A 13,750-nucleotide genomic window follows, 5' to 3' on the forward strand; every position below is an offset into this window, starting at 1 on the left:
CTACACATCTATTTCTGTACTTCAAGACATTTATTTTTTTATTTTTTTATCTTAAATGTTCTGTTTTAATATTCAGACAGAACATTGTTAATTTATGCCAGCTGTTTACAGCAGAGACTACTGTGATAGACTGTGGCATTCTGTTAAACCAGCAGAGATGTTGGGCATGAAGCACGGTGGTTAACCAGTTCCTCTTCCTGATAAGCAATGGTGGTAATGTAATCTTCTTTGGCCTTATGTCTAGACATATGGTCTGTGTGGTAGCTTACAATTCTTTAGCTTTATTGTCAGTAGGACATCTTGGTTACTAAAGAAACACTCCTGAGGCTTTTAGGGCTAGAGGGAAGCCCACAGATACAAATGAACTATATTTAGACGGTGATCTCAGCCTTGAAACAGTTCTGTTGTTGGTAATTTAGTGTCCCCAGCAATTACACCTCCTTCCCTTTAATCTGTTCAGAGGCAGTGAGATAGTAGGGAAGAGGACATGGCTCTGTAGGTCTTCAAGCATGAACAAAACATTAATGTGCACTCGTTGTAGGTATAGCCCTTCCTTCAGAACACAGCTTGTCTGACAAGTTTATGTCTTTTGAATGTTTGACCAGTAGACAGGAATGCAACTCGGTTAGCTGATAAAGCAACCTGTCCCTCCCCTCGCATGGCTCTGGAGAGAAAATAATTCAGGTAAAACATGTTATTTTTTTAGTACCCACACCCAAAGCATATATATTTAAATGTGTCCCAGTATACCTAGAGCATTACACACTTTCTGCTCGGAATTTAAGTGGGAGTTGTCACTAATATAAGATTCCTCTACCGCCCTTTGTGTGCAGATGCGTCCCTGCGAAGAAGCACACACTGGAGTGAAGATGATTTGTAGAGGAACTGACGTGCACAGCGCTAAAATATCAGGGACCCTTTGCAGATCACTTGTGTCAAACACTGACTGGTTAAACAAGACAGATATTCAATCACCCCTCAGGCAACAATGCGTGACTGTAACAAAGATTCATACAGTGGAGTTTGTTTTTAGCTGATACCACCTCCTAGTATTTGTTTGGTGTGTCTTGTTCCTAGTAAGACCTTTCTAAAGCTACGTCCAAACGATTTTCTTTTTAACTGCGTCCATCTAGGTTCCCATTCTGTTGCTCAAAGTGTTCAATCTGTGTCTGTTTGTCTAATGCCCGACTGAATTCAGGCGGACTCATTATGAGTCACAGTTCCAGAAAGCTATTCACTAAGTATAATGTGCGAGATATTTCAAGAAGAAAAACAGCAAGTCCTTCACATTAGAGAAGTTGGAAAAACTGATAAATGGCAGACTATTTTTTGTGTATCGACTAATTATTTTGGCTCTACTCTATTCGGCTGCAGCTGATTGGAAGTTAATGGTGCGTCGTGATGCTGCTGTTCAGGTCAGTGATATTTTAGAACGGGTGTAATGATCGTTTTCATTTTGGGCTGGTTTAGACTATCATTAGTTCATTCAATCAGGTTATTTATTCTGCAAGGCTGTTTAGGGTCAGGCCCAGATAGTGTTTGCTTGAAAATATTTTAGCAAAATTGTGTTTGTGAGAATCCGTCAGTGGACTAATCAGCTGCACCACCCTCAAGTTAGCACGTTAATTGTGTGCATCTGTGTTGTTTATGTTCATGGACTATCGGACGATGCACCCCGTCCCCTTTGCATCCTCATTTGTGAGCATCATTGGAGGTGCATTAGAATCCAGCCCATCCTGTTTTTAGCGTGCCTATGCACAGAGTGCTCCAAGGATCAGTTTCATAACCCAGATACTTGCTTAGAGTACATTCAGGCCTCAGCTGGTCATCAGCTGGTAATCCCTGACTGGCATGATCACTCATTTCTCCTGTCCCGCTCCTCACTTTCCTTCTTTGAGTGGATTTAGCCAATACTGAAAGACACGTGTCTCGATGTTCGGACTAAATCTGTAAGGCTCTTATCCTCGGCAAATCCCGTCCTTCATCCAACTGAAATTGTTTTGGGATGGTCCTCAAATTAAATACTGATAGCTGCACAGCCCTGCAACATGTCCTGTGTGTGTCTTTGGGCATGCACCAGTGTTTAAGAATATCATGAGCCAGCTTGTCGAGGGGTTGAAAGTAGAGAAGCATCATTGAGCCCCAGGGCTGAGGAAAAAAAGAGGTCACAGGCTGATGGGCGTAAAGGATCCCCGCTGACTGTTCATTTCACTTAGTTTGTATCGATTGGTCCTTTAGTGAGCTGGGCGGTAGTTTATGTCTCTGTAGTCATGTGTATGTCACACAGAGATATTTTGGCCTGGGTTTCTGATAACATGTAAAACATTTTCCACAGAAGCTGAAGGAGGACAATAATACGGGATGGGTCTGTACCAGGCAGGGACAGACAGTGACAGTCACCCCATGCGGACAAACACCCTTTTTCCAGTTTGACTAAGAGTCTTTGTCTTCTTAACAATGCTCTGTTACATCCTTTTTGCCATAATGGGTGTGTCTGTTGTTAGGAATTACTGATGACTGCGTTTGACTCCACTGGAATCAGGCTGAACTGAACGTACAGGCTAACTAACGCCGTTACATGAGACTCAACATCAGTCTGAAATAGTCACGTTGGAGTTAACTTTCCTAAGGCATAGTTAGAGGTTGTGTATTTCTCTCTCTCTCAACGAGCTTTGTGCTTTGTCTCAGTGTTTCACTTCAGGCGGCGTCCCTCCTCTGAGTCGGCAGTTTCTAAATGAGCCCCAAGTGCCCTGATTGGAATCTAATAATGCTGGAATAGGTCTTTTTTTTTTTTGTGCACGTCTTGTGTTGCGTGATAAGAGGAGGTCATCTCACCACAGGCGTAGGTCGGCTAAGGGCTTAAATAGCTGACGGTACACGTGCAAATATTGTGATTTGTTGCAATTTATCAGAAATAACTGGGACATATTGATCTTTTAGACGCTCCCCTCATTTTCAAAGGTTGATTACAGTTAGGTCGTGGTGACACTGTATTTTGTTGTTTTCGATGAACAGATGCACCAAACAACATTACATTTCAACTGCACCAAGTGTTTGTAAGTGAAAGGCTGAAAAGAGTTCCAAAAGCGTTTTGCTAAAAACATGCTTGCTTGTACTTAAAAAAAAAAAAGGCCTGGGAAGTTTTTAAAAAGGATTTGGAATGAATCGGGGCCAAGTGCCACAAATGGTGCTTCAGATCACAGACACACTACCTCATTGTTGATTTTGCGCTTTTTTGCACGGATTTATTGACAATAAGAGTTTGTTTTTATCAGTTTGTCGTTCTGCTGTTGCCACACAAACGTGACAGGATATTAGGTTGTTCCCTCCCACGCCAGTTTGTTTGGGTTGACAACTGACTTTGACTCGCACATGGACTCTCAAAGCCTCCCTGCCCGAAGAGCAGCTAGTGTTACCTTTGTCCTTAGTTCAGCACTCATCCTCTGAGAGGACCATGTGAAAGACAGCCAGACAACACAACTTTCCCCAATATCCCAGGGTGACGCACGTCTCTTAGCAAATCAAGAATTGACACGCGGTTATTAGCCAGGTTTCTTCTTCCCCTGTGTGGCCATAAATCGTTTTTAAATGAACAGTAACCCCGGCGCTCTGTTCGTTTCCCATTTTGTTGCGGAGAAGGTGGACAGGTGGGCAGGAGTGTGTCGTGCCAGGCCAGAAACAATGAGTCATTCACAGTTTGGGACATGGTGCCATGCGGAGAGTTCTCAGCGCTGGGGCGCTCCTTTCAAATCTTGACAAAGGGGAAACTGTTGATGCAGCCGGTTTGACCCACGGACTGCTGGAGCTGTGGAGTGTTGGCAAGGCTTTGACTGTTGACCTCTCTATTTGTGTTTACATGTCAAACCAAGCTGTGCCGCATTGCTGCTGGCCCCCTCTCCAGTCTCTAGAATCCCAGAATAGTAATTCACGACAAAGTCGGTTGAATATTTAACTGCTTACTCATGTGCTCGCAGCTATGCCGACATGTTCTGGTATCACTTGTAGGATGATCTCAGTAACAAGGATTTAAAAGGATTTTCTCAACTCCTGTCAAAACACTTCCGCCTACTGTTAGACGATGTTGTTAATCAGTCGCAGTGGGTCTGACTCGGTCACACCAGAGTCATGTCACCTCTGAACTGGTTTTAACTCAATCTTCTTCTTTGTCTTTCGTCTGTTCTCATCAGTTGGGGAATCATATCTTGTATTTAGAGAACCATTTTCATCCCCTTCAAGCAGAGAAACACAATTAATGTTGGCTGGAGGCCAGCTAGATCGCAGTGATTACAGTGCCTACTGAGTTGTCAGGATGGCGCTGGTGATTTGTGTTTTTATGCTTGTGTCGCAGCGCGCTCATCTCCCCCTCTCTCCCATCCCCAGAGTATTAACTACGTTATTTAGCCTGCACTGGCATCGCAGCAGAGTCCTCCTGCCGTTTCCACGGTGATTAAACTGTTGCATCTCCCTAATTGTCCGTCAGATTTGTTATGCGAAGGAAGTGTGTATAAGAATTTGTGGCTAGAATTGTTTGACTTGCTGCCTTCATTTCCATATTGGACCTGGTGTTTGTGTGTTTCACTGCTTTGTTATTCTTTTGTGAATGTCGTTGCGCCTGTCTGTGTTTTTTCTCCCTCTCTCCCTGCCCCCCCCGTCTGTCGTTTTCCCTTAAAGCAGAGGCAACGCCAGAAAGAGCAGATCTTCTCCCCTCATTACTGTCACTGGCTGTTGACAAGGAGAGCGATAGCGATCCTCCCTGACCCTCCCTTGTCTAAACTGCCTGCTTCATTTCCTCTCTGTTGGCTTTGACCAAAATACCCACCATCACATACACCCGCCCCTCTCTCTCTCTCTCCCTAATTCTACACAAGCTCAGCACTCAAATCCCTTTGATTATAATTCCCAAGATCTCTGTGCTGTCTTGCCTCTCCGGATCTCTTGTTGCATCAAAAGGACCCAACTCTCTCTGTAGTTTTGGCTTCATGTAAACTCGCAGCTTATACATAAACTGGAATGATTTAATCTTAAAGGGTAGGATCGCTCAGTGCGTTTTCCTCCAGCATAGTCCAGAGGCGTCGGTTGGCCACCAATGGCACTCAGAGCTCTTTGTCAACATTAAGATTACCTGGGTTCAAGCTCACAGGTCCGTTGACCCCCACAGGTCCAATAACCTGCTTGACTTCATTGTTGACAGTACACAGTATAGTCTTTCCTTATCAGATGCCATTTTTGCAATTGAACAGCCAGACAACCAGGCCTTGCCTTGTCGCAGACACCGCAAGATTATACATGCCAGGCTCTTTTTCACCTAGGGTGGAGTGTGCATAAGGAAGGGCAGATTTGGATTTATCCGCAAAATCAACAAAAGCAAAAAAAACAGGCTAGAAGAAAAGAGTACGACAGAGATTCACTTTGCGCATCAACGTGTCCACTCGCTTGCTGTGAATTATCCTCACAATTCAGTCAGACATTACACAGATTTTGTACTTGGGAACTGTCAAGATAAAGTTGGATTAGTCACCAGTGCAACGGATAAGGGTATTTGTCTAGAGAACAGAGTAGAGGTGATGGAGAAGGTAGTATGGCATATCATAGTCGCAGTCTTGAATAATTCCTTTGGTATTTAAGTTTTTTTCCATGTATGGTTATAAAACTAAGCTACCGTGAAACACTTGAAATGCGTGTTAAAGACAGTTTGACATTATCATGCATCGTAAAATACCATCAGTCGTTCCTTGTGCAGAAGTCGTATTGCTATAATGACCTGTTTTCACACTCATTTACAGGAACATTTGATCCTGAACTCTGACATTTCTCTATTATTAAATCCGTCCGCTTCTCACATTTTTCTTCTCCTCACTTGGCAGTGTGTTGTAGGGGCTGCTGTAGACTTGAACTGTAGTTCAGTTGAGGCCATAACAGAGCAGGCTCCCTTTCTCTTGCACTGCCAGAGGAGTGTTGGGACTTGTCTGATGTAGGAGGCTGAGGATATGGGAGCAGGTTTGGATTGGCAGAACGGACTGCACTGTGGCTGTGTTATTACAGGCTTACTATGCTTCAATAAATCCCTCACAAAGGGTTTATTGTCAAGGGTTGCAAGTATAGCACACTGCTCTAGTACTTGTTATAATGTCAAAACTGCTGGTGACATGTAATCATGGCCAGTTGAAATTAGGTAGCTGAAAGGTAACAGAGGATTTTATTTCAGAAGCCCACAAGAAGGGACTTTTTGAAAGTTTTAGACTAGTCTTTCCCTGCCCAGAGATATCAATTGTTATTCAGGGTCATTTTGGTTGTATTTCTAGCTTATCTTACGCATTTTCATGTCAAATGTGTTTCATGGTTTGTATTCTTTGGCATTTTTCTTGCAAAATCCCCACCGACAGAGCAACAGTGATTCCCACTGTTCCCTTGGAGCCTTAAACGTCTCAATTCTCTGACTAAGTCTGTATTTAGGAGACCCACCATTGAGAAGAGTCTCATCTTGTCGTTAATCCGAGGCTGACAGATGCTGGGAGGGGTATGTTCTTTGATCATCTGACTGTAAACCAGCAGATATTTATTTCTGTTCATTGAGGCTTTTTCCCGTAACTCAAATCTCCCTCTTCTGGCTCGTATGTTTGTCTCCCTCGTAGTGTGGTTTGATTTATATAGTAGTTTGTGTGTGTGTGTGTGTGTGTGTGTGTAGACTCAAACTGTTTCAAAGGATAAGGTTGCAGGCACCCCAGCCTGTTAAGACTTGCAGAGCAAGAACCAATGTATCGCCGTGTTTCTTTTTTATTCGTCCACCTCTTCCTTTGAAGATAATTGGCTAATCAGACCCTCACACCTCTAATCCTAGCTGATGTTGGCCGCAGCTGCGGCCCACTACCTGTTCCCCCAATCATATCCCCTTTCTCTAAGCCAACATCAGTGCTCCATCACCTGCTCTCTCTGGCGTATTTACTGAACGATGTGGACCGGGCGAGCAGCTTTCAGTGACCAGCCAGAGCTCCAGCGTAGCGGAGAAGCCTTTGAAGTTTGCGCTAATCAGCTCCACAGCTGCAGAGAGCTGCCGTAGAGGAGGGGGGGGGGGGCTGCTGCTGCTGCTGCTGCTGCTGCTGCTGCTGCTGCTGCTGCTGCTGCTGCTGCTGGTGGTGGTGGTGGTGGTGGTGGGTTGTGTAAATGCAAATGTGACCAAAATGAAAATGGATTATTGTTGCATAAAAAGCACCCTGGGTATATGCACCAGTCTAAAAATAGCTCTACTTCATGTAATGTGCTTTTGAACTGCCATTATGTCAGGTTTTGAAGGAAGCTGTGTTTCGCTGCTTACTCACATTCATTTACTCAGCTGTTTTCAGCAGATGAAAGATGTCATTCAAGCCTTTCAGTAGCCTTCTCATGTTCTCCCATGTTGATGAGAGAACATGATTCCTTAATCTCTGTGGTCAAGGTGAACTGCTGGTCACCCTGGTTTGGGCTTCAAGTAGCGGGGCTTGCTTTTGAAATTGCTGCTGGACCAGCACAAGCCTGCTGCTTCAGCTGTGTGTGCTATGTGATCGACGTCTCTCCTAAGCCTTGAATCGCTCAGAGCATTTTCAAAGCACATCTGACAGTTGTTTGAAATTCAGTGGTGCAGACCTGTCAGCGGTGTTGCCTTTTGTAAACACTGGAAATCTCCGGACTGATGGTTCCCTGCCACTTTCGCGAACATGCGCAAGCACTAAAGGGTTAGAGGTGTCGGGCTTGCTAAGGGGTTAGCCGGAATCATCCCCGTCATATTTGTATAGCTGTCCGCAAATGTCTCGGGTGGCTGCACCTTGTAACGGACATTTATAGTGCGCTTGGTAATTTGATTTAGGTCATGAATAGCAGCTAGTGATTCCTTACCACAGATTCTATTACAGTAAGGGTGTTACTTATCCAGGCACTAATGTAACTGCCGGATCAGCAGAGCAGGCTAGTCTGACCTGTTAGCCACACTTATGAGCTCAAAGACCCTGACCTTAGAGTGGGTGTTCACTCTCAGACTCACCCATTACTTAAGTATGGGTTTGGTTAGAGCTACATTTAGACCATTAAAAACCATTCTCCATAATCGCTCACAGTTGACTTGGTTTGGCTTGGAAAGAAAGGAGTCTTGTAGGTTAGCCTCAGCTGCTATTTCCAAATGGTTTATGTTCGCTGGTATTTTAAGTCGAGTGATAGTCATCACAATAAATGCAGTCGGAAGGCTTTGACCTTCTTGGACAAAGGGAATCCAGTGTAGTTGTTTAACAAGATAGAGGATATTAGTTTGTGCAGTTTGATTGTTTAACAGTTTTTAAATGAAATGCTGATTTTATTCAATCTATTTCATCATTTAACCATGAGCCGTAATAAACGTAATTGACCGCTTTGTTATTAAAGCTCATCAAACACAAAATGGATTTGCTTGATGAACTGGAACTGTTGACATAAGGAAGCCAGCAACAGCTTTCACTGTGCTGACGATGAGCTTGTTTATTCAGGGTTGCATGCAAATCACATGCTGCCAAGCTGTAATGGGGAAAGTAAAGTCTGTTTTCATTATCGGTTGATCATCCGACTACTTGTTGAGTATTTTTACTGATTGTTTAATCTATAAACTGACTAAAAGTCCATCGCTGTTACTCGGAGACAAGTTTAAATGTTTTGTTCTGGTCTGTTCAATTTTTACTTAAGGAAAGGTTTTAATAGTGGAACAATCATCACAATTGCTCCTTGTAACAAGCTTTCAGCTCTAGTATAAAAGGTACTAAAATACACATACTCATACAATCAACACTCACTTTCCCCAGAAAACCTTCAGCAGGGTTCATTTGGTCTACGCTGTATGTGAAACCAGTAAGAGTTTTGGAAAGCACAAACCTCTTGCCATGAATACCTGGCTTCACACCTCCTCAAACAAAGAGACTGTGTCATTCTTCCATTTAGATCACCTTCTAGATACCGGGCGCTGTGTAGGCCACACGGGAGGGCGGAAAGTGTTGTTGACAATAATGTTTTCTAATGGGCCTTTTCAGGAGACAAATGGATTCCCTCTGCCCCTCACTCAATCACATCACAGAGCGCCAAGCCCATAAACATTTTATGAGCTTCAAGGAGAAGTTAGCATGTTTATGGTGGTAGGAAGTGGCTGAACACCGACGGAGCAGATGCCCGCGTGCGTCAGCTTCCACTTTGAAATTTATTTGTGCAAATGGTGCCTTGTTTATTCAACAATATCTAATCAAATGGCATCATTTGAACATGAGTTGGAGTTTTACAACTAGACAACGGTGGATATCTTCACACAGACTTAATAAGAAAAGAACTAGTTTGTCTTAAGCTTATAAGTTTGTTCTTTTGGACCTGAACCTGTGTTTGATCTTAGTTGATGGTATATGTTGATAACTTTGTGTACTGCATTGCAGTGGAGGTGAGCCTAATGATAAGATTAGATGCAGTTTACTAAGGAAACTGATGCATCACTGCTGCAGAACAAATAAATAAAAAAATAAATGTGTAGATAAGTAAATTAAAAGATTAAATAAAAGTAAGTCTGTTCACGATAGCAGTCTCTTCTTTTGAAATTTCTTTATGTTCTTTTAAATGGATGAAAAAGTGTCTGTGTACTGCATGATTAAAAAAAAAAAAAAGGAAATGTTTTAAACCCATTTACCCAAGTTATGAGTTTTGATGTTTTCTCTCCAAGTAAATATTTTAAACAGAAATGACAGATTTATTATGCTCAGGAAAAATAGATTTTTAATAGATATGTGTTATTCTTAATTCCTTGACTCATCCAAAATGGGCAATGAGTTGTGCTGTTTGCAGACTAACTGGAAATGTGGCCGCAACTTGCAATCGGGCTTTTTCTACAGTGCAGTTTAGGGACTTTTTTTTTTTTTTTTTTAAATGGATGCAAATGTAAAAGTAGTAAATGACAAACTCGAGCTGGCATAATGTGTTAAATATGCAAACATCCCATGTTCTAGTCTGTTCACCCAACTTTACCACGCGGTCCAAATTAGCGGTGCTAAAACTCAGGAGGACTGAGAGATTATTTTAGCTGGTGGAATATGTATTCTAAAAGAACACATCTTTTAACCTTTGTGCATGAAGAATGGGAAAAGCATGTGCTCATTATACACACCCACAATGAGGACCTGGTTGGCCAGGACCTGGCTGCAAGTAGCTGACTCAGCATCCTATAAGTGGACTGAAAGAATACCGTGCTGCCCTGACATGTCCCGACAGAGGATTTTCTCAGCCTTTCTTACTGTAAAGACAGCAAGGTTGTTTGGCGAACAGAAGTTTCACTGGTTTGTGTCTCATGTTGCAGAGCTTCCAGAGAACTGGACAGACACGAGAGAAACCCTGCAGGAGGGCATGGTGTTCCACCTCAAGTACCTGGGGGTCACGATGGTTGAGCAGCCCAAAGGAGAGGAGCTGTCTGCGGCAGCTGTCAAAAGGATAGTGGCCACGGTGAGAGGCAACACGCACACATTGAAGGAGCTTAAACACGGGGCAGACAAAATCTCTTCTTAATGCACTTCTATTTGGAAAACCATTCCCTGAAAATGAGTTTCTCTCAAGCATATATAATATTTTCTCCACATCATCACCGCTTGAAAATCATCCAGTAGTTTTCCCTCCTCCCCTGACCTGAGCAACACCTCAGTAAAAAGCGACTGGTTGCCCTCCTCCCTCAAGCCTGGGTTGACATTTAAAGGAGGAGGCAATTAGTGTGGACAGTGTTTCTCAGTGTGTAGCTCAGGCAGCTTTATCATCGTACAAAGGGCTTAATGTTATTGGATCTGGCAGCTCGGTGGATAATGAAGTTAGCGGCTACAGAATGGTGGGACCTGGGACACAGTGATGTGTGCAGAGGAAGGCTGTGATTTGGCCTAATCTGTTGGCTGCCCTTGATGTCCCCCTGAAAAATGATACCAGACTGCTGAAAGGGATATGTTTTCAGAACCTGTCATCTTAAACAACAGGTCAACTTGGCAAAGTACGATTGAATGTCTCTTAAGCGCTTACTCACACACGTTTGACGTCGACTTATAGCAAACACTTGTTTACCTGTTAATAGGGCTGGGTATAGCTACTGATATTCTGATTCGGTTTTCACAAAATTCCAAAACGCTGCCACACATGAACTTCAAGACCTGACGATACTCTGAGTTGTAGTTCCTGTCATGTTTTGGATCACCCACACTCATGGACTGAAGTGTTTTTCATATGTTTAGAGCTGTTTTTATGTGCAACTGAGCCGCAACTGACCAAACAATTTCCCTTGTAGATGAATAAAGTCTGTCTAAGTTCACGCAAACCAGCATTGCAAGACCACCACACGATTTCTAACGAAAAGATGCAGGAAATGGCCTATATTTAAAAAAAAAAAAAAAAAAAAAAAAATAGACAGCCCTAGCTGTCAGTCAAGCCATGAGCTCTGAAGGTCTTTCAATTCTCTAAGCATAAATTTTAGATTTTTTAATCTGCCTTTTTAACCATCCCTTCTGGATTAAGCTTGATCGTGGGAAATTTGCTTTGCAGCATGGTTGCTTTAGTGTACCACAGTCACTGGCATTAGTGGATTTCATGTTGTTGAGTCTGCTTTAGACATATTTTTCTTGTGTTTTCTCACTCACACCCTCTTTCCTCTCCGTGGCCTCCACCCTTTCTGTCTCCTAATTCCCTTCTTTCCAGGCCAAAGCAAGTGGAAAAAAACTCCAGAAAGTCACATTATCGGTCTCCCCTCGTGGAATCATCCTTTACGACAGTGCCTCAAACCAGCTGATAGAAAATATCTCCATATACAGGTCAGTCTGCTCTTTTCTTTTTTGTCTTCAACTCCTCAGGCAGCTGTTAACATTTCTCACACTGTCTGTGTCCCCGTCTCAACCGGGCCTCCCCGATTATGAAGTACTTACAACCTTAGCTTGTCCTCTTTCACCCACAATAAAACAAAAGTCGTTATTCCCCTCTTGCGCTCGTTTATCACCGGGTGGATGTTGATGTTCAGAGGTGTGGCACTCTAAGGCAGTGAAGTGTTTCTGTGTGTGAGGCAGAGCAGTGCATCTATCAGCGGTATGTCTCATCAGTCTCAGCTCTCCTGGGTGCACTACAACAGCTGTATGTCTGGGTTTTCACCCAAGGTGTCATAGACAGACAGACACACATAGAGACACACTTATCTTCTCTAGTAAATGCCTACAGATGTCACTTTCCTGCCACAGCCTGCGTGCTGAAAGCTGCCTAACCTCCACTGGCCCGCAGCTTACGAGCCCAGCTCAAATCACTTTTCTAAAATCCCACATTTATGAGCCTGCAAATCAAGGAGCGATGGGACTTTCCGTCATTTTTTTTGTCAAGCATGAACAGGCTTATGTTGAAGAGTTTCCTCTAAAAGCTGGCAGAGAAGGACAAAGCTCCAACTGTTGACTGTGTTCTTGAGTTATTCCAGAAAACTGTGATCGACAGAACATCCTCCCTGATTAATGTTTCCGTATATTCGGTGTCACCTTGCGATGCTAAGCTTGGGTTGCTAGGAGTTTTTAGTTTCAGCCTTCCCCCCCTGTTGGTTGTTGTCACTGAACAGCTGTTAATTGATCCTTTGTTGGCCTCCTGATTAATCTCCTCAACACCAACCAGAGGACTCCTACCCTTTGTCAAGCGCAGAAATCCTGTGTTACTGTTGCTAGGTGAGACAAACAATAGCCATGTGGCGGCTGTTCCCCGTAGGAAAAAAAAAAAAAACTTGAATAAAAACTGAGAACGGGTGAAAAAAATAGTCTGCTAGTGTTAGAAACGGTTGCTAACGTTAGCTGTCTCGCCTCCGTGTTGCCTCTCGACACTATTATTACAAAATATCAACATTTTTCTGCATTGCACTGTCTAACCTAGCAACAGTAACATAGGCAGTCTGGACTTAACAAAGGGTAGCAGCCCTCTGGTTGGTGGTCAGCAGATCAATTGGAAGGCCAACAAAGGGTCAACTGGCTGTGCAATATGGAGTTAATATTTCTCTAGCATTTACCTTGATCCTGAAGGAAACCTAAAATTGTCATGAATCTCAAGCAGGGGTGTTTTTCCACTAAGATTTTGAATATTTATGGGCGTAATCTCAGTGGATAGTGGCAGGTGTGGTTTGATAATGATTGTTGCCGTCTAAACATTGGTGCGCACACTGTACAAGACTCTGCAGTCTGACTAAAATGTGAACACAGTTTGGGCAGAAAGGACAGAACCAGCATACCTGGTTCTTCACGTCATGGAAGCTGCAGTATGTGCTCCATTACAGTTCAGCACAAGCTTAAGAACCTCTGTTTTCTTTGTGTGTGCAGTGGAGCAGTTTCAGGGGCAGGTTTGGCTCTGTTATGCATTTTATAAGCTATTATTGTTTTATTGCTTTTTAAAAATGCTACCATATATGACTAACAAGTGCATCACAAAGCATCGTTTTGGAAGTTTAGTAAGGTCTATTGGAAAACATGTATGTCGTAAAAGGTTGTGGTTTTCCCCATACTGTATGTGTTTCATTTTAAATCTTTTGGTTTGATGTTAAATGCTAGTGTGAACGCTAAGTGAACCAGGACTTCTGCAAGTGTGAGCGCACCTTAAGAATATGTGTAAAATGTCTTGGTGTTCGTAATCGACTGAGTTACACCTCCCAGAGGAACCAGTGTAAGTGCCACACCTGCATCCATGGGATGTGAGTCTTAGCAGCAGCTGCTGCTGCTGTTGCAGCTGGTGACTGTGGTGA

At 43.2% G+C, this 13,750-nt stretch overlaps 1 protein-coding gene across 4 annotated transcripts in view; it reads left to right on the forward strand.

The window, feature by feature from the left end:
• The window catches only part of ldlrap1b (low density lipoprotein receptor adaptor protein 1b), a 32,320-nt gene that overhangs the window by 3,109 nt on the left and 15,461 nt on the right, over positions 1–13,750 (forward strand). For all 4 annotated transcript variants that reach the window (XM_084568647.1, XM_084568646.1, XM_084568648.1 and 1 more), the window contains exons 2-3: positions 10,325–10,467; positions 11,695–11,807. In XM_084568647.1, the coding sequence (XP_084424773.1) occupies positions 10,325–10,467; positions 11,695–11,807 (256 nt within the window). The remainder of the gene's footprint in view (positions 1–10,324; positions 10,468–11,694; positions 11,808–13,750) is intronic.

The sequence above is a fragment of the Chelon labrosus genome, assembly GCF_963514085.1.
Source record: "Chelon labrosus genome assembly, chromosome: 20".
In the NCBI taxonomy this organism is placed as follows: domain Eukaryota; kingdom Metazoa; phylum Chordata; class Actinopteri; order Mugiliformes; family Mugilidae; genus Chelon; species Chelon labrosus.